This window comes from Vitis vinifera, chromosome 4 (genome assembly GCF_030704535.1).
Source record: "Vitis vinifera cultivar Pinot Noir 40024 chromosome 4, ASM3070453v1".
NCBI classification, from domain to species: Eukaryota; Viridiplantae; Streptophyta; class Magnoliopsida; order Vitales; family Vitaceae; genus Vitis; species Vitis vinifera.
Window position 1 is genome coordinate 24,842,016 of NC_081808.1, and position 21,658 is coordinate 24,863,673.

General features: G+C 35.2%; 1 protein-coding gene across 1 annotated transcript; it reads right to left on the reverse strand.

Moving 5' to 3' along the window:
• Positions 1-165: 165 nt before the first annotated feature.
• LOC100248918 (callose synthase 5) lies at positions 166-19,195 on the reverse strand. Its single transcript, XM_002274301.4, has 42 exons — positions 18,839-19,195; positions 18,540-18,748; positions 18,282-18,382; positions 17,617-17,738; positions 17,106-17,202; positions 16,753-16,992; positions 16,557-16,649; positions 16,173-16,264; positions 15,918-16,044; positions 15,662-15,799; positions 15,496-15,572; positions 15,321-15,402; positions 15,049-15,174; positions 14,827-14,944; positions 13,109-13,440; positions 11,832-11,884; positions 11,665-11,725; positions 11,488-11,569; positions 11,352-11,401; positions 11,149-11,235; positions 10,093-10,215; positions 9,902-9,996; positions 9,721-9,805; positions 9,487-9,647; positions 8,557-8,680; positions 8,350-8,444; positions 8,094-8,217; positions 7,857-8,008; positions 7,277-7,386; positions 7,031-7,156; positions 6,890-6,958; positions 5,806-5,995; positions 5,590-5,701; positions 5,390-5,509; positions 5,183-5,298; positions 4,995-5,078; positions 4,459-4,571; positions 4,152-4,381; positions 2,347-3,144; positions 1,774-1,824; positions 1,458-1,643; positions 166-681 (listed from the first exon to the last, which is right to left on the reverse strand). The coding sequence occupies exons 2-42, from the start codon at positions 18,721-18,723 to the stop codon at positions 451-453; spliced, it is 5,757 nt and encodes a 1,918-aa protein (XP_002274337.1). The 5' UTR covers positions 18,724-18,748; positions 18,839-19,195; the 3' UTR covers positions 166-450.
• Positions 19,196-21,658: the final 2,463 nt, after the last annotated feature.

The following is a 21,658-nucleotide window of genomic DNA, read 5'->3' on the forward strand; positions in this document are numbered from 1 at the left end:
GGTAGTTGGGGTTGTAGTAGGAACCTGACCCTGGGCATTGCCAATCTGCAGCTGCCTTGAATTGAGACTCCGTGATCGTTTTAAACTCTCTTATATTCTATGATTGTTGGTGAATGTGTTAGGGACTTTGCAGAGAAGATTTCAATAGCAGGCAGGTTTGCCCTATGAGCGCAGTGAAAACATGGTACTGAAGCATTTATTGGCTGCTCTAAGTGACTTTACAGACAAGCAACTGGTATTGTTTTTTTTCCCCACACAGTACAAGGAGGGTTCCAAGCAGAAGCAGAAGAAACAGGAGGTAGAGAGAAAACACCTATTTGAGCACATATATCACAGTATGCATTCTCCATCTCTGTCATTTGGCTTCAATGTCTCTCTGTGTCTCCTTTAATCAGTCACTTTTTGTCTCTTCTTGCTGGGCTCTATCATCACAGCCTCACTCTGCTAGTTTCATTTGTTCTTCTTCCCACCAGCAAGGATACGTTGGATCTGAAGTCCTCTGCTGAAGGCTTGGTTGAATAACAACCTGGTTTGGAACTCTGAGACAAATGGGAACCATGCCAGGATAGCCACTGGTGCAAAGATCGACAGCCCCATCATGTATTCGTATCCTCGTCCTAGAGCTTTTACAGACCCCCACATTCCTAAGGCCTTCACTGCTGGCCTCAATGCTTGTGATATCTGTCATGCAACAGCATATTTAGAGTATAAAACAGTAGAAAATAACACCGAAATTGCAGCTGAATCTAACAATAAAAAAAAATAAAAATTAAAAGGGTAGTTATTTTTTGAAGTCTGTTAAAGAGATATTAGTATTGTTATTGGATAAGGGGTAGTTTAGTTATTTTGCTTTGTACGGTGGTCCTTGACGAATGAGACACTCTTATTTCCCATATCCAACATGATATGGTATCAGACCTCATTTAGCGGGAGGTCTAGTGTTTGAACCACATCACCGCATGTTTATTTTCTCAATTTATTAAGCTTAAAAGAGACTAATTGTGGTTGTTTGCCTATGGGCTTGTGTATCTCTCCAAGTGTGGGTATGGGGCCACAAGTGTGGGAGGGTGTTAAAGGTCATGTTATACATTGTAAACCCAAGTCCCACAAGCTTAAGCTTTTTGGCAAATTGGTAGATCAACATTCATCATGGAAAAATCTATAACTGAAAAAGAACCCTGTCACATGAATTTTACTCTTTTTTTAATTGAATGGAATATAACATTTCATCAAAAAGAAATCTCAAGATTCAGAGATATCTATTAATTACAAAATGGTGAAAAATCAAAGCAAAGTTTAAAAAGTTCATAAAAGATATTTTCAAAATCAAAACAATGCATATGAATGCAAATATGCTGCATATACCATAATACAAAGTTTAGCAGTGTTGCTTAAATGCAGTTTCTTTGAATAATCATGCAATATGCAAAATGAAACATAGAGCATGAGAAATGTACCCCAAGAAGTGCCCATCCAGTTGGTATGAAGGCCAGTAGGCTGGCAAAGATGTCTCCTACTGTGAGACTCAGGAATACAAATAGTATCACCAGGGTGCCTATGAACCCAATGAACAGGATCAGCTTCAGAAGCCTGAACATCAGTTGGAAATCTGCACTGAACTTCTTCCTACCCATAGACACAATCTGCAGTTGCAGGATGCATAAATTAATGAAATAAATTTTAGAAAGATAACCAGAAATCAATGAATCAGAGTCTTCTCGTTCAGGATAATCTTTATCACACAGGTTCGCCATTTGGGATGTGAGTACTTACCTTCAAGATGATAATCACAGCAGCAATGACCAGCCATGAAAGACCATAAACCTGAAATGATAGGGAAATTAGACAAAAACATTATTACTGTATTAATTACATCTTAATCATCACAATAAACAAGCTCAATAATCTTGCAATCTGTGTTAAAGCAATTAACTTTTTAACATCTTAGCCTAGTCAAAGTGCACAGCACCATAAAGGAACTCTATCATAAGTGAGTAGTCATCATGAGAGAGATTATTTATTAGACTACTGCAATCACCCTGCTGTTACAATCTCGATCTGACAAGTAACAGATAGTTGTGTGCATCCTTTTTGTGCACTCATAGATCTTAATTGGCAACACAAGGGTTTAATTTTGATTCAAAAGCAATATCAATTTTTTTTTTTTAAAAAAAAGTCAAAAAAAGATCACAACTATTTCAATGATAAACCAGGAAGGACTAAATTTTTAAATGGTTGATAATCAAACTGAAATTGTGAAATTTCTGAAAGTCGGTTGAAAGTTTTCTTGGACAGCATATAAAACCAATAAAACCCAATATGCCAATATATAGGTGATATACTTACAACAATGCTTTTATCACCATTGGCCACATGTAGATGATAAACAATTCCATACTGATAGATAAAGAAGCGCAGAGAAAGAACAGTCTCCCAGAACCGTCCTAGAAATCCAGTGTACTGAAGATGCTCCTGCTCCTCCTCCCACCAGGACTCCCAGCTCTTGTTTGCCGGAACACCAATACCCCCTCGGCTGTTCATCCACTTTGACCAATCATCCCAATCATCCACTATCTTCTGCCATTCAAATCCTGAAGGGTTAAAAAGAAAAGGAGCAAACAACCAAGAAGCCACAAGGAACCACATTGAGCACGTGAAGAGAATATAAGTAGCAGGATCACTAGCTGCTGACCCATAAACCTCATATGCTATAAGCAATATCATCAGCTCCATTCCTTTCACGAAATGGCTTCTTGAGTACATTCTATAGTTCTCTGCAAACTTCTCATGCCGTACAACAAAACCACGGCCAGTGGCTCTGTACTTAGCCCCACCATGTAAAACTGTGCGCCCAAAATAATGCACCTTCGTTCCAAGTGAGAAGGTGAAGAAGACGGAGGCCAGCTGAAGCTGCATGATAATCATGTCACCTAATGCAGTTCTGAAGCCCCTTTCAAGTCCAATCTCCATGAGCATGGGCAAAGCCATCAGAAGACCTATTTGAACAAGGGATTGTGAAGCCATAACTGTTCTCAGAGCATGATCTCCTTTAGACCTAGCAAACTTAATTATTGCCTCCTCTAATCCACTCAGTGATAGGTACAGTTTGCCGTACAAGAAAACATAGACAGTAATGACAACAATCTGGAAAGCAGAAAGGAGTTTGTGTGAGTTGAAGAAGTGGAAGAGAAGTTATGCCAAACAAAATTGGTAAACTTTCTCATAATCTGTCCATAGTGTTCTGCATAGCATATCATACAGGGGAGGAAAGACACCCCCTCTGTCCAAACTCCTAAAAAAATTTCTTGAAAATGGAGGGTAGTACTAATGAGGGTTTCATGCAAACCTACAGAAATCAAATTCTCAGTTAGAGAAGTGGTTCAAAATTAAATGGTGGTTGCTCATAGAGGCAAAAATGCTATCTAAATAAATATTTGTTTGGGTTCTAAAAATCCCTCAGTCGCCTCTTTGAAACAGGGAAAAGAGAAGAAATGAATTGCAAATGTGCTAACAGTCCATGTATCTTGAATTTGCAAGAATATCTTATCAAGTGCCAGACAGAAAGTGGGAATGGACAGCGATGAACTATTTCATACAGTCTTCCTTCAGTTCATAAGATATTTCTAAAAGATGCTTCATGGACTTCAATGCAGACCAGTACATAAAATTCAAAATGGCATGACCACATCCAAATTATACGAACATAATAATTGTAAATCTAAGATATAAACAAACTAAAAGAACAGCCTAAATCAAGAATGTGCACATATTAATAAGGAAAGAGACAGCCTTATAGTTACAAGTTTAAATCCCAGTGTTGTTACACTGTGTTTCCAATTTAAACCCTTGCTGTTGTCGTCGGTTCCCTTTGAAGTACAATTTTTATAAATTGTTCCATGGTTACCCTTACAGCCAGCATATCCAAAGCAACTAGAGTGGCAAACATATGCAAAATTAAGAATTCTATCCAAGAGGTGCGAGTTTTTGCAACCTAGCTCAAAAGTATTAAGTGTTTATTAGGGCTTATATGTATACTAATTTAGTAAAAAAAAAAAAATGTAACCTATAACATAATTTGGCTTCTAATTCAAATATTCAGAGCAGATGTCCAATTTCTTCCAGATTATAATGTGTTTGTAAACAGGAGTTACCATTGAGCTGACGTAAAATCCCACTGTTGTAAAATAACATGACAGCATGCGGAAAAAGTCGAAACGGTGACCTAATCGATAGACATCTCGACTGAGTGTCTGCTCCCCATTGCCACAGGCCACTTTTGCTTCAAACAGTGAGATTTGATTGAGCCCAACATCACGTCCCTTCCCCACTTGAATATATTCATGGTGAGTAACATTCCCACGCCTTAGTGTTGAATTGAAACCTATGGAGGAAAAACAGTCATCAATAAGTAAACTAAATTACATTCCTCTAAGACGGGGGATGCATTGAGAATGCTACCAGCAAAGATGTCCTCGCTCAAATTAATGCCCGCAGAAGCCTTGCTAATGCCACCACGAGTAATGTGGAAAAGTCTATCAAACACATCAGGATGACCATAGTGGAATCGAACCCTAAAACCAACCAATACAACTTTGAGAAACAAATAAAATTCTGTGACCCGGATAAAATTAAATGGTTTCATATGAAGGAAAGCAAAGAATATATCAGTCTCCTTCTAAGGCAGGTATTATAGGCTGTTAAAACTCATCTGCAGAGATTGAGGAGGATTTAGCGGTGAAATCAAAATGATGCAGCAGGGAGCACAGATCTTTTTGTTGGAATAATAAGACACATTTTAAAGGGTTTCCAAAAGTTTTTATATGATTCTGGTCGTACATCAACAATCTTCAATATAAGTGTACCATCACACAATGATTGTATAATCTTATTCCATTTATTTTTTGTGGGTAACATCAATGCTGCCATCACATAACTTTCTTGAAATGATTACCAATTGTATAACATGAGAAGGTAAATACAGAAGAAAAACATACTTCAAAGGTCTTGCAAGCACTCTTTGTCCAATGGTGACAAAGCTTGTTTCTTGATTCGACATGAACCAAGCCAAAGAAGACACACTGCAGTGATGATGTACTAAAATGTCAGAAATAATAGAAAAAAAACAGGATCTTACTTCCAAAAAAACAGCTCATAGTTCCAAAACAGGAAATGGCCATCCAACCTTCCAGTAAAGATATGCTCACGAACACCTAGAATTGAAGGTGGACGCACTCCATGATCCTCCTTAAATTCTTCCAGAAGGTTACGCATTTTAAAAGCTTCTTCCAAGTAATTGTCCTATAACAAAAGTAGGCATGGTGAATCATGACCAATTGCCTGAAACATCCATAGTATAACTTTAATGTTATTCACATTTCTAGAATTTTACCTGATTCATGTCAATGGTCTGAAGAGCTTCACCTCGTGTAAAAACTATAGCATGGTTCTGATTTTCAGGCTTCCCTTCTCCTACTTTTGCCGAGCCCGGCAATTTTATACGGTAGATTTCCTATAGGATAGGAAACAGAGGCAATCAGCATTCATGGTAAGTGAACAAGGTGGTTTTGTTATGGTTTTAAGGATAATTACCTGATCAAGTGTATCAACAGCTTTAACCAAGACCGAGTAATATACTTTCTGTACCTTTCCATTTTCTCCTTCTTCAACTTCATCAATGTATGCTACTCGGAGAGCTGGATTGCTGTAGACAACCACCAGAATCAGGTTCTCAAATAAATGGAACTTATAGAAGAAAATTTTCAACGAAGTTGGTTGCAGGAGAACTTCACTAGATGGACAACATACTTAACCATCAAATTCAGAATGTCTGTGGCACGGCGATCTCCACTCCGCTTCTGATTCCCATAGTTCTGACAGGTAGCCACGTATGTGAATTTCATGTCAGCAACAGCCTCTAATTGGGCATATGTGGATCTCTGACTTTTCTTATCTTCTTCTGATGGAACTGTAAAAGCTTTGTAGCCTTCCAGAATCTCTGATCAGTTCACAACATAACGTGTCAGGAACCAATACCTCCAAAAATAACTCAGTGGACACCACAAAGCATAACCTCAGTGATGTAGATTTAAAAGCATACATATACACAAGGCAGAGACCACAGGTTGAAAACACTAAAAAGTTATATGCCAATACATGCTATACTTCTTTAGAAACCACAGGTCAAAGCTGTTTACCTTAGATGTTTGACATCAAATCATAAACCTAATTTTGTTTTCACTCTCTAGAATCTCTTAAGCTACTAATTAATTTGCTATGTTTGGTTAAACTAAGATAAGAGGAAGAAAAAAAAATGGTTCTCTCCTTATACAAGAGACAGTTAAGGGATTTTATGATTGCACAGAGAAATGGAAACAGTGACCTCATGATAATAAAATATGTTGATTGCTGTGAGTTCCCTCACTAAAAGCCCAGTTCTCTCCTTGAAACCAGAGGCCCTGATTTTCTGTTTCTTAAAGAATACACCTATTATTTAATTGTTTCAGACAAGTAGGCACATTTCTAGATTTTGGTTGCAACATACCGTCCAGCTTATTTGTCTTATAATAATTTGATTAGGCTTTAACTGCAAAACATCTCAATCAAATTTTTCTCTTATACCTGTTGCTGAATTTATGGGAAGCTTAGGATCTTGAATTAGGGTGCATGGAATCACAGAGATGCTTCGTACTTGGTATTAACAAGTTGAATCTTTCATTGAAAGACTTTGTATTTCTTTTGGTACTCATCTTATCTCTATTCATTTGTTTATTATAAGAAAAGAAAAAATAAACAAAACCCAAAGGCGCAAGGAGTAGAAAAAATGATGATTCGCCCCTCTCACATGTCAGACATTCTAATATTGTCAGAAAAAGTTTTCCTACTCCCTAACCTTTTTCAGAAGCCATGTCAAGAAAGGCCTGAAGCCTCAGTGCCCTTCGGTAATACATCATCCCTCTAACTGCAAAAACAATATGTATTAATAAGAGACAAATGTGAAAGACAAGCCTGAAGGTGATAATTAAGAATCTACCTGTTCTACAGAGGGTCTGTCCTCTTAAGGACACCCAATGACGTAGATGCAAAATGTTCTCTTCATTTTCCCAGACCTCACTCTCTTTTTTACAATTCAGCCGCTCCATGAAGTTATTCCATTCATCTAAGAAAGTTACAATATATCTGACAAATCAGTAATAGCAACCATATTGAAGCCATTTAAAACAAGAGTTCATCATATGTGAATCAGAGTGCTGCTTCAGAAGTTTATTATATTTGAAACCTGGGAAGATTTTTTGTAGGTAGTATATGATTGATACACCATCTTCATTCTCCATCTCAAGGTCACTTTTAGAATAGACGGTCTCCTCACTATAATATGGAGTCATGACACTGCCAATGGCAAGCAAAATGTTTATAAAGATGTGACAAGTGAAGAATTACAATAGCTTAAAAAATTAACAGTACTCAGGATGTGACCAACAACATAACTGGACAAGTTTTGTTCTAAATCAATAAGTAATTCTAGGTGGCTTTTACAGATTTATGATGGATATGATAGCACTATATGCTACCATTTTTTAATTAAAAAAAAAAAAGAAGAAGAAAATTAATAAAAAGCAACAGAAGCATCAACCATAACTAGCTGTACATAGATCTTTTCCTTAGCTCATGCAATCTTTAGGTGCTCCATTATTCTTGAATATGTGCAGGATGGAGAAGATGATTGAACTCAGAGTAATTTAACAAGCGGGCATATCCATGAAGAAAGAAGCATTTCTGACAACCCATTGTCTTAGAAAACGTAGTCTTACCAAATCAACATATATTATATGCCCATACAAAGGAAACATGATCCAGACCTGAATGAAAGCATTTTACGGACTCGAGGAGCTCGGGGCATATCCATGAACAATGAATTAGCAAAGAATGCAACTCTTCTTCTTGCTTCAAGGTTTGTTGGAACATCACTGGCTGATTCTTTTACCGTCAAGAGGAGATAGAGACGTCTTATCTGAAACAATAATAAGCAAACCAATATATAATCTATTAGGGAAAACAAGGGATCAAGAAATATAGACTGGTTTAGATTATTTTACCTGTTCTTCCCATTGGGCTGTAACGATAGGAGGGAATATTATAGCTGGTTTTGGGTTGGTACCAGCAAAAAGTTGGTTTCTAGAGATAGAATCCTTGTTACCATGACCAAGTTCCGCCAATTCACTGACAAATATTACATATGAAAACGCAAGCATTGTAAAGATGCAATGATATAAAGACTTTGTCCAGATAAAATTCTAAATGCAAATCAAAAGAATAACTGTAATCCAATTATATCAAAGCCAGTTCACCAACCGAATCTCATTCACCATCATATCACGGGTTACTACTTCTAACATGTCTTGTAGCAATAGCACCACAGTGTCTCGCTTGGACGGGTCACCATCTTTCTATAAAATAAAAGAAAAGAACATGGTAAGCATCTATACATAATAATGAAGATGTTTATATTTATTAATATATAAAGCAGAAAAGAATAGCATTTTTTGAAACACAACACACCAAGATCTCCACAAGTTCCACAAATTTCTTGCAAAGAGTAGGCAAAGGACTCATTCTAAAATTTGCAAGAAACGTGTTCTTTGAAATGTTGCTTTCAATTTCTTTAATAATGATGCCAATCATCCTGTAACATAAAAGAAAAGAATTAAAAATACTAATACTGGAACAAGAGAATGAAAATGACAGTATTTATATGAATCAATATGAAATAGACATAATAAAGAAAATCTTCTTTTCAAGTTCTAATCCTGCAGGATGCAATGCTACTCTTCAGAATATCTGGTTCAAGCATCAGATTGTACTCAAGGAGGAGATAAACTATGGCTGTCAGTGACCAAGCAATTCAACTTCAAAAAAACACGATTATGTTGTAACTGTTAAGCCACCGACTGACCTAAAAGCTTGGCCAGCCATGGATCACAAAGAAATAAATGAGGGAATATACAATAGAAACTCAAACGTTGGGACCCCTAGCAAACCAGAGCTCTAATACTATGTTAATCCACCAATTGACCCAAAAGCTTAAGCTATTGGGTAACAAATCAAGAATGCATATCAGACTAACAATAACAAGCAAACAAGTGCATCCAGGCCATCTAACATGGCCAGAGAGGCAAAAAATTTAGAAACCTTTATGATACATTATATTTCTTTTACCAACTTAGGTATAAAAAGAATATACATCTGAAAAACTATAAACATATATTGGGATTATAAGCTGAACCATGGCTCTAAGGATGCCACTAAGTTGAGCATTTAAAGGATGACATAGACCAAAAATGAGATACACTTGAAAATCAGAATTTCTTCAACTCTTGGTATTAATCTAGGAAACAAATCTTATGGAAGACATGTCTTACTAGAAGGATCAAATAATGAACAACACTTAATGCTAGCAAATTGCTTGCAGAGAAAAGTATCAAAGACAACCTTTTCTCATTTTCTCCAACAACCAAAATGTTCAGGAGATATTTGAAAGATTCATAGCATTCAATCACAGCACATTTCATATATTCATCCGCACATATACGCTTCCAAAGATCAGCATCCCTGGATCGAAATTGAGCAGCCATGTCCAGTGCTATAGGGATCTGCAAAGGTGATTGAAACGTTACAGGAGAAGAAAGTAACAAATATCAGAAATTTTAAGAGGACTGTGCCGACCTTGCTAGCAAGTAAAAATGGTGGCCATTGAATTATTTTCAGGCTAGGATCTGATGAATAAGGAACTAACAACATATCCATCTCCCTGGATCAAAACAACACCCAGTTTAATTTCAGCATAATAAACAAAAAAAACTAATAGGCTGAACAGAAAAACCATTCAACCCAATGGAGGCCTTGCCCGTCACTTATGAGGTCTTCTTCACGGAAAGAACATATCACTTCATTCCATATCTGAGCGAATTTTGCAGCTTCACTTCTCCTGCTTGCTGGAACCTGTTCAGATATAAAGACAAAATTATTATATCCAAAAGTTTCTCCTCTTCTTAGAATGTGCTTAAATATTAATTTTTTAGGAACAAGAGATTCAACCTCAGCAAAACGTTTTGATAAAGAAAACCCCCTTTTCTTTGTCTTATCAGAGGGCACCAAACATGTGTTGAAAGCACCAGGTAGAGACTGGAACCGAGACCTTAGCATCCCTAGAGTTCGTATCTGCAATAAATACAGCTAGCAACACTGTTAATGTATTAAAATCATCACAAGCATCAACTAGTCAAAGTGTCAATGTCATGCAAATTACATTATTTACCCTTTTTTTTTGGTCGGAAACAAGATATATATTAGAAAGGGAAAAAGTACAAGAGAAGGATGAGAGGTCCTCCCCTCTTACTACAAAAATCACACAAAAGAATAAATACCTATGCTGTACAAGGAAGACTATACATATAGACAACCTCAAATCTCCTCAAGACTCAAAACTCTCTCATAATATCCACCTCTTTTGAATTCCAAACCAAGTACCAGCTGAGTTGAATAACAATGAGTAGAACACCCCTAAAGGTGAGTGTGCAAGAGGCCCACAAGGATAAATAAAAGTGAACCCAGCTGAGTTTGTTAAAAACACACAAATCTAAAATTTTTGTTTTTAAATTTAAATAAAATGAAATGATATTCATAACCCATCCTTTCCTCAGAAAGCCAACCTAATGGCTCAAGCAAATACTTCACCATAAAAGTAATTAATAATATGCTTGAATATGAACCAATTCCCATGTCTAATGATTCTATAGCAAGTCTATGACAATTCTGACATTAGAGATGGAAAGGGAAACTATATTGGATAGGAATAAAAAAAACGAAAGATTTTAAGAATCCGAAATTGATTATGATAACCTTGGATCTAATACAAGAATACAATCTCTTAATAGATCCCAAAGATGTCATTTCCCATCCAACACCATCTCAAGTAAGATTTTAAACTTATATCACTCCAGCCCCAGCAACCGTGACTCGTGTTTTCACAAGTGACAATGGCAGGCAAACAATCCATTCCAAATAAACTAAAAGAATACCTGCCTGAATGGCCTGAGAACAGTTGATAAAGAGTCATAAAAGAATATAGGAAACAACATTCAAAAAGACTACCTCTCCAAGACGATCAAAGGCCCCAACAATACCACCATACAAGGTTGAGTAAATAGCATACCAAATTTGAGTGTCCATAAAATAAACCTGCATAAAACTTGGAAAATCACATGAGATACTTCACCATGGACAAGATATGAATCAAACAGAAGCTGAGCCAAGTAATGAATGTTTGAAATTAAAAAGGAAATGATAAGACACACCAAAACAACTGGTGCCCAGAGAGAGACAACTGCACCATAGTTTTTTTTAGCTGCATCGACAGAGTTATGTCAACATCAAACCACAAACAAATAAAAAGGAAGCCAACGACAACAATGACCAATAACAGATGAATACCTTGAGGGAAAAATTCATGCCAAGCATAATGAACAAGGTTGATACGCATTATAGATTTTGTTGGCTTCACCAAAGGTTTTATCTGGAGAAACAATACATAATGGATTAAAGAGAACCCACCTGCCTCACATATCTCTATTCTCTATGAACCATAACAATAAAAGATCTGACAATTACCTGAATAAAATAGCTAAATGCAAATTTGGAACACAGAAGTAGAGCCCAAAATATAGTATACCTAAAACAGAAAATATATTTAAGTGGAGAAGCAAACCTCAACCAATTAAACCCCAATAATTTATCAATCCAGATCCAAGAAAAGAAAAATTCTTTATCAAACTCACTTTAGAAGTGCAAATTGACTTTCATGCATCCCCCTTCCAACATAAATCCTGGGCTGTAGAAAAGAAACAGATTCATTTATGAGATGAAGCTATACATGTTTATACCTTAAGAAAATGAAATATGAGAGCACAGAACCAGGCAGTGGTTATAATCCTGAAAATGTTATGCGAGGAAGTACCACAAAGTGTTAGTAAATGATTGTCTGTTTCAAAAAATATTAGGCTCTCTAATAATTTAACATATAAAGTATACACATTTTATTAAGTACTAGAAAATACTTTTACAAAAGTTATGATGCAGACTCCATTTCATGCATTCATCTAATCCTGTGAATATCAATTGTAAATTGTAAGCACATTCTACTAAAGCCCCACTGAAGATTAACAAAGATCCATATACTCAATATCTTTTGACATCAAAGGAATAACTGCAAAGCTGACCTTTTTATTGATACAACCGATTAATTTATTATGCTCAATTTCCCTAAAATGGCCATCTAACAAATCTGCATGTATTTATCTATTGAAAACCTACATTCTTATATTAGTAATATAAAATAAATCTTGCAAACACCATTAAATAGTAAAGAAAAAGACTATTACTTGTAAATCATGGCACCAGGTTGGTTTCATTAAAAAATTATTAGTATATAGAATGTTGTGAAACCTGAATCAGTCAAGAATAAATACTTGATGCAATGAAGAGCAAATTGGAAGCTCCATTTCATAACCATGAGAGAGGCTTGCAGTTCTAGCCAGAAACCACTTCAATTTCATTGAATAGACATTTTAGTTCGTTATGCAATTTCTATATCCATGACTGCAGCAAGCAAGTGGAAATTACTAGCAACTTTGCAACTCAATATTGCATAAATTCTTCAATTACTAAATCATTTATATAAAAGAGCTTCTCATGTGAGAAAATTTCTTACTAAGAACAAGGTCTGGTAGCTAAAGGAAAATCTTTAAGTCCTTCCTATATCAGATGCTTGAGTTCAAGACTGCATCCTATATAAAGCCCCAGAATTTAATAACTGGAAGATAACTCTGCACATGAACTGCTGCTCAATTATGTACATAATTCAGTCAGAGATGCTTCTTAGAAAATAATATTAATTTTCACTCATAGGGTCTTGGTATGCTTTGATTCCATATTTTAATTAAACAAATCATACCACAATTCTCTAACAGTTAAACAATCAGACCTTCGATAGATAAAAATGATATATAAATAGATGAAAAATAGAAAAGTAACCCAGAGAAACATGGATATATACCTGTGACCACCACAAAAGAAACCTTATGATATGCCAGTCTGAGTTCTCAATCCAACGTCGGAGCATTGGAAAAATAAACAACACTGCTGCCAGTAAATTTGGAAGCAAATATAAAAACACAGCCACAACATATAAAGTAGGAATGCCCTTTATTTCATGAAGCCGTGACAGCACATCTCTAATTTTGTTAGGGGCCACAAAGGAATGCACATAGAACAGTGGAAGAATGACAGCCCATGCAAGACTAACAACCATCTTGAGAATGTTTCTCAGCACATCAGTGAACTTCCACCTATGATAGCCCGGGAAGTTCAGAATAAGGTCCAAAATACCTAAATTATAAAGACAGAAATAAGAAGAACCAATAAGAACATTTCCTCAATACTTTAAACTCAATGCTTAATCTGAAAATGAAGATCCACAAAAATGGTAGCTTTTTCTTTTTTCAGCATTATCACTAAATGGCACCTTTTCCTTTTTCAGCATAATCACTAAGTGGCATTCTTCAGACAACTAAATATATCCTACATATCTGAAAGAAAAGAAGCAAGCTATGACTCCAGGACATTCCTGATGAAATGATTTAAGAAATTCAAACATATTTAAATTTTCCAGTCGTAACTATGTAGATTTTCAAGCCAACTAACAAAACTTTTCATCTTTCTTTGCTTTGTCAAGAATAAAAATCCTATAATAAAAAATAAATTCATAGGTGATAAGTGGGTGCATATGTGTAGTCAAGTTTCCAACAGTAGATAAATTTGCAAAGAAACAAGATATTTTAATGGCACTATCACAACCAACAAGAGGAGGAGGTTTAAGGGATAGTCTTTGGATGCCCACTCTGCTTCAAGGAAGAGTCATTTTTTATTAGACCACCCCAAAATAGGCTCCCCAACAATTCAGTAATCACTGAATGTGCAAATCACAACAAGATACACAAAAACAAGTCAATAGTAAAGCAATCTGCTTTTTGAAAATGAAGACATGGACCTTTAAATTGAATACTCCCGGAAAAAAAAAAAAAAAAATGGGGTGTAATTCTGAACATACTTCCAGTAATTAATTTAAATTATAAACTTGAAATTCCTTGATATCTTTTTCTACATAATTTCTTTAAACAAACAAAATCTCTATAGTCATTATATGTTTAAACCAAATGTGTATCCAATAAACCAAAATATTCAGTTTTACAAGGCTTTCAGAAAATTTTCAAGATTTGCCCCTTTTTCTAATCTGTCTATAAATATAAAAAGAAATGATGCCAAAACATTGAAAGAAAAATTTTCTAAGACATAATCACAGATAAACTAATATCTGTTCCACCACATGATACTGCATCAATCATTTAAGGAACTAGCATTTGAACACAAGTTGAAATATGACAGTATATATTCATTTATTAAATTTTATAGCAGAACTCAACCAAGTTTTTTTATTCAATTTTTTCCTCCTTTTTGCTCGTTTCATCAACACATAGGAATCTGTGTGGCTTAAATTATGACTATATTAAATTTTTTGCTTCGTTATTATGTTATTCAAACATAAAATATTGAAGGAATTTTAACAAAGAATGCATTGTACTAGAAGTCATGCTACTTAAAATCTTTGGATTTATTATATCTAGCATCAACTGTAACAACATTTATTGGATTCAAAATGCTTCATTATTGATGTTTCAACTTGAGCATAGTAGCAACTAAGTTAGAATATTATACTTTGAAGGAAGCGAAGGAAGGATGCTGGGATGAAAATACTGGAAAGGTTATGCAGCATATCCGTTCGAAAGATGTCCGATAGTGAAAGATTATCATGCCATGCAATAATTATCATTGCCTGCAATAAAACAGTTTCAAATATTTCATTATTAATAAATGTAGCCAAAAGTAAAGAGAAAAGATAGTGTCTCTTAGTATTTATATTCTGCTGCAATTAAATACCTGCAGAGCCAGTATATAAAAGGTCCATAAACGATCAAAACTTCGAAAGATGTGCCAGAATGTCCGTGTCTCAACAAAATATGATTTACCCGTGCTTCCAGATTTTCTATTGGATCCCTTTCTTCCCTGGCAAAGTAGTTATGTTAAGCCGTGAACCAATAGACTAATTTGAATTAAGGGGGAGAAACTTGCAATTATGCGAACAGTGAACTAGCAAACTAACTTGAGTAGAAGAGTGGTGAGAGGGGATTCTGCTTAGAATTTAAGAGTACCTGAGCCACCATGTCACGCGTTGATTTGAAGAAATCACCATCATCGCGCATAGGCCAACCCAGAGAGAAGCAATCAGACGACCTGAGTGATATGTGGAAAAAATCAAATTTTAAAACAAATGAAGATATCAACAATCCAATAGAATTGAAGATTTGCCATTAAATTTTTCCACACCAAAAATACTCATTAAGATCATCATAGTTGCACCAAGATGAGTGAGGAGCTTTTCCATGTTTACTCTTCTTCGCTTCCTGGAATATCATAAGTATTAACCACCTCCACATTATGTCAAGAATAGAAACTTAAAGATTGAAGACATCTAATGTTTCCCTTAACATACCTTTTCAATTACACGATAAAGCGGCGTTATAACCTTCCGCAGGAAAGACTCATCATCTCCACCGTAAGAAGGCTTAATGTTTTCTCCAGTAACGATGCTGACATTTCCAGCCAACAAGCCATGGAGCTCATATGCCATCTGAATGTAGATAGGGGTATTGCTAGTAAACAAGTGATACAGAATGATGCTTCACAGAAACGCATAATAGGTTAACAGACACCAAGAAGACAGACCTAGATAAATGAACAATACTCACATTATGAAAAATGTAGCATAGGCATTCTGGCATGAAGCGCACATTAGCTGCTTCACCCCAGATTAGGAGATACAGACCCATGTAAAGCATCTTTCGTTGCTGAATTTCTTGTTGCCCTTGAGGAAGACTATTAGCAATAACATTTGTATAATTTATTATCACAAATCTCAAATCACACATAAAAAGCTCCAATTCAGCAAATAAGAGCACAATCATGCATCACAAGAACACTAACAAATGTAGGACACAACTCACCGTAGACTGTGTTTACGTCCCAAAAACTTGCACCACGTTTTGTAGTTCTTAAACAGCTTGTCCATGATTGCATCAATAGCTCGCTCATCGAGCTGCACGAGAGAAATGGGTTAAACCACTGTCCAAGTGTTGAGAAAAATATACAGGAGAAGTTACCAGAAAGATGGAATTCAGAATGCATTACAATAACATATTTGAGAGGAAAAATCAACAAGGAGAATCTAACAAATTTGTCCCGAGGGTGTGAGAAGTAACTACCTAAACATGCAAAAACACAACCCATTTATTTGCATCTAAATCTTTAGTGATGCTATTGTTGTCATCAGTATTTGAGATGAAAAAGCGCAAAAATGTTACAACTTCAAAGGAGAGGTCTGTGCATGCCTTATTAAGAGGCTCAGGCTTGGGATGCAAAGCTGTATGATTATTGGCAAGTAACAAAATCAAATGCTCCCTCTGGTTCCTGACATTGTCTCTCTGCAATCACCAAATTAAAACAAAAGGCCAATAGAATCATTTCTTCATGCTCATATAGAGAGTAAATGATTAACATCTCATCCTTCATGCAAACACCACATGCCTGGAATCCAAACATGGCCCTGAGCCAGTCAAGAAGGTCTAGATCTCCTGCTTTCTGCCTGTGCCGCTCAAATTCAGTAGGCCAGTTCAAGCCACGAGTATTCCATAGTGCACCCACAGCAGCCTTGACCTCTTCAAGCTGCATGATAGACTGTGTGGCCCCAGCAGAATCGAGAGGAAGAATGTTATATGGTGCATAGATTTCCTTCTTTTCTTGGACATCTGTGGCAGCCGCAATAATCTGCTCACAGAATACAAAAACAAAAGGCAAAAGGATTGGCATACAGAAACTCTAGGATAGTACCAATTTTGGAAAACAAAGAAAAACAAAAACGTCTTCGAGATGGGACTAACCTCAGGAGCAACTTCTTCAACTTTCTCAGTCTTATTAACTGCACAAAGCACTTCAAAAAGCACCCCTGCTGTCTGGTAAGCTTTGCCCAGTTGGGCTCTGTCCAAAAACGGGAAATCGTATTACAATGGGAAACATTCATTCCATTTGTTGTCACGTGGTAACCGAATTATGCCTCCACATTTGTCCCCCTTTGTTAAACTACGGCATTAACCCAAAAACTTAAACGCTTAGCTAATGGGCAACAATATATATGCAGCCTCTCTCAGGCGTCACGCCCAGTGAGTGGGCTCAATGAATGGAGAAAGAGCTGAAGAGGTTTAAACCCCAGAAACCCAAGAAACCCGTAAATCAAGGCTCTGATAGTGATACCACGACCAAAGCAGCACATATCAATACTAGGCCCTTAACGCCCTTTTTTCTTAATCCAATTCTATTGCACAATACTAAATCGAGATTATCAATGGCATGCATTCACTAGAAAAAAAAGGGATAATTAAGAAGAGGGTATACCTGTCAGCCTGCTCCCCCTTGTCCAGTGCTCTAACATAGTTCTGATAGTATTGCTGGTAAAAGCTCTGGATTTCTCTCGCATCCGACTTTTTAACACGAGAGGCCAGACTCGACGAATTTTCCTGACCACCAACCACTTTCTCATTCAATCAGGAGATCATTCTTGATCTTGAGGATTCTCATAAAACCTAATTGAAATTTTAAAACTACACATTTCCGCATCTCATAGATTTTTCAGCAACGAGTGCCAAACTGCCAACTACAGAGGCACAGGTGACTACTATCTCATTCCTTCAAGCTTATTTCATACGCATTTCTCTAATTAGGATTAGTGAGGGCTGTGTCATTAATTAATGCTAATTCAAAAAGGGTGCATTTTTCTAACACATTAGGAACCAACCATTTAATAACACGTGTCAAGCTCACATAGGCTGTAGCTTATAGAATCAGCTTTTAAACACGTTTTCGACGCTTGTGAAATATCATCATGCAACGATGCACTGACTGTGTCTTTGTAGTTGGACTCAGCGTAGCCTCCGTTTGGATGCTGAGAATATCGAGGAAAATTAAAGATGGGAAAAACGGCACATCCTTTTTTCCCATTAGACGCTTTCTCGGCAACCAAACAGAGGTGATAATATCGAAGACGGAAAACCTAATCTTACCCGCTCTAGTCGCTGCAGGAGACCTGTCTTGAACTGCCTGACACCACGACCGCTCGAGTTCGGATCCAAGCGATCCGCCTTCTCGAACGCATAGAACCGACCTTCCAATCCAAATCAGAGAAGAAAAAAAAACACACAATCAAAAGCCACGTAGAAACAAGGTGGAATAGGCCATTACCACATCCAAGAAATCCTAATGCGCGATGTTCAGCAAGAAATGGAGGAAAAGAAGAAACAGAATCGAGGTACTGGACTGACAGAGATAGGCGACGCGCGGACGCTCGGGTTCGATCTCCGTTGCGACGCGGAGGATTGGTACGATGGAACCGAGGGAAGAGGGGACGACCTCGTGGTCGAAGACCTCGGTGGAGAAGGTGGTGGTGGCGGAGCTGCGGGAAGGCCGCCTTGTCAGGCCCTGTGGCCCCGAGTCGATGGATGACATTCTCTTGCCACCTCGAGCTCACTACCTAACCACAAAAACGCCTCCGATCAACACCCAGCATCACAAAACCAACCAAAAGAAAAAACAATCTCCAATCCAGATATAAACAAGAAACCTTTCAATCTCGGGAGCCGCCTTCAGCAAAAATCCAGATCAAGACTCCAAGAAAAACACCATAGTCTTTCACAACACCCAGCTCACACCATATTAATAAACCACAAGAACAGTTCTAGCACACAAGATTGAGTCTGAGAGAGAGAGAGAGAGAGAGAGAGAGAGAGAGAGAAAGAGAGAGAGGTGGAGAGGTGGGAGAGGGGTGTTGGGTAGGGGGTTGAACTGGAAGGTGTAAAGTGGTGAGAGGGTGCGTTGGTGAAAGAAGTGGAGGCACACGATTCACGGAGACAGTGTGGAATGTATTTGAACGCTTCCACTTCGATTCATTGGTCCTCCGCCTTTCTCTTCTCTCTGTCTCTTTTCTCTCTCTCCCTCTTCTGTTTCTTTCTTATCATTTCTTGCCAACTGCTTTTGCCCCTCCGCCGACCGCCCGCTAAAACCACCCCCATGCAATTCTCTATCCACTTTCCAAATATTTCATTATTTAACTTCTCTTAATTATTTTTTAGTCATTTTTAAAAAACAAGTATACAAATAAAACAATTAAAAATAAAGTAATAAATATAAAAGTTATTTTTTAAAATATTAAAAATATTTCAAGGTCTCAATTTTTATTTTATAAAACATCATAACTGTTTTTTAAAAGGGTCATCAAATGAAGCATTATTCAATTATTTTTACTTAATTTTTAAAATTTATTTTGAAAAATAATTATACCAAGAGAATGATTAAAAATGAAATATTATATATAAAAAAAATTAAAACATTTTAAGTTTCAAATCAACTTTTGTTCTAAAAAATACATCATAAAATAATTAATGTTTTTCTCAATTGTTTTGGAAACACTTTCTAAATAAAGCCTAAATACTTTTCAAATCATATTTTTGTTTTCTAGAAAATGAAAAAAAAAAAAAACGATATAAACAATTATGACCTATTTGTTGGGTACATTCTCTACATGGTTAAGCAAATTAATTACATTGTAAAACAAAAAGTGTTGTTAAATATTTCGTCTTAATATTCTTAGTCCACACCCATTTCATTTTCATTATTTTGAACTAGAAAATGCATTTGAAAGGCCAAATATGCCCTTCTTCTCATTTGCACTAAAAATTATTATTTTTATATTAAATTAGTTATGGATTAAAAAAATATATATTTTGGTCTTTAGCTCAAATTTTATTTTTCAATTAATTTAAATAATTATTATTAAAAATAGAAATTATTTAATTTCATATTCTTTTTTCTTTCTACTATAAATAACAAACATTTTAATTTCAAAATTTTATTTATTATTTTTTTTCTTTCACTTCCACATTGCTTCTTAATCATTTTTAACTGAATCACGATTATTTTTAATTGATTTGAAATATTAAGGCCAAATAAAATTTTAATTTTCTTGTAAGTGATCATATTAATTTTATATATTTAGCTTGTTACAGAAAATGTTTAAAAAGAAGAAATAACTAAAATGTTTAAAATAAATTATGGATTTTATTCAAGTTTTTAAAAAATAAATCTATATATTATCAATTTTTTAAATTTGAGTTTTTAAAAAGTAAATCTATTATCGATTTCTCTTTCAGTGTATTAAATTATTTTTAAAAAAATAAATAGTTTTTAATTCATTTTAGTAGATCAACTTGAAAATTAAAAATATTTATTCTTTAATTTGAAATTTAACAGCAAAAGATGTAAAAAAAAATATAAAAAAATAAATTAATTTCTTATTTTATAATTAATTGATGTAAATTAATTTTCAATACAAAATTGAAGACTAAGAGAAACAATTTTTTTAATTATTATTCAATTTAAAATAAAATAGTAATTATTTGTATAATAAAAGTTTTTATTTATTAATTACAAATGATAAAGAATAATGTAATTTGCAAAAGAGAAATAATGACATGACATCTTCCATGTAGATAAAATAAGTTCTTTTACTCTTTTCTATTTTTAATATTTATTTAAAAATAATATAATACAATGTTGGCTAATCATCTTTTATTAAGAAAAACATCAAGGGAAATAAAATATTTTATTTTCAAAATATTATATATTTTAATTTAAATTTTTTTAGCTTTCATTAAGAAAAATTGAGGAAAAAAATATTTCATTTTTTTAGTTATTTAAAAAATTTTATATATGTAAGCCATACCTTGGTTAATCCGTTAGAAAAAAGAAAAGAAAATGAAGATGAAAAAAAATAAATAAATAAATAAATAGCAGAGAATGGAATAAGGAACAAAACCGAGTCTTGTGAAGTCACAATTTCCTTAAAACATATTCACCTTCTCCGCTAGTGCTTTAAGAATTGCAAGACGTCTATCTCCTAGGATAAAACAGTTTTTGAGTGGTAGCAATAGAACCTTACAGCCACTCCCTATGAACTGAACTATGTTTAACTTTATCACAATAGAAGGAAGGAAGGTTTTGATGACTTCAATGCCAAAATTTAGGAATTTAACCTCTTTGACATGTTATTTCAAATTGATTACTACTCAAAAAGTGTTCTTTTATAACTTGTTATAAACTCTTTTAAACACTTTTGAGTAGTAATTAATACATTTTAACTCAATTAGCACGTTAAGGACCCTTGCAAATGTTTTTAATCAAATTTTGGCTAGTTTTGATGTTTTTGGTAGCTTTTTGATCATTGAAGCAAGCTAAGAATGAGGGAGAACTTTGTGCAACCCTTGGGAATAAGCTTCCAAGCCAATCAAGAGATTCAACGAAGAGGATTAGAGAAAGAAATCCATCATGAAGCAATTTTGCATCGTGATGCGAAATCTTCACATGCTATGCGAAATTCAGAGGATAG

Bases quoted from the DNA above. Each gene is read 5' to 3' on its own strand.
- LOC100248918 (XM_002274301.4), bottom strand. From the start codon at position 18,723: ATGTCATCCATCGACTCGGGGCCACAGGGCCTGACAAGGCGGCCTTCC. The intron at 18,383-18,539 runs GTCAGTCCAGTA...TTGGATTGGAAG, and splicing joins TCCGCGCGTCGCCTATCTCT to GTCGGTTCTATGCGTTCGAG. The intron at 4,572-4,994 runs GTATGTTTTTCT...GGTTGGTTTTAG, and splicing joins GTGCTTGCAAGACCTTTGAA to GGTTCGATTCCACTATGGTC.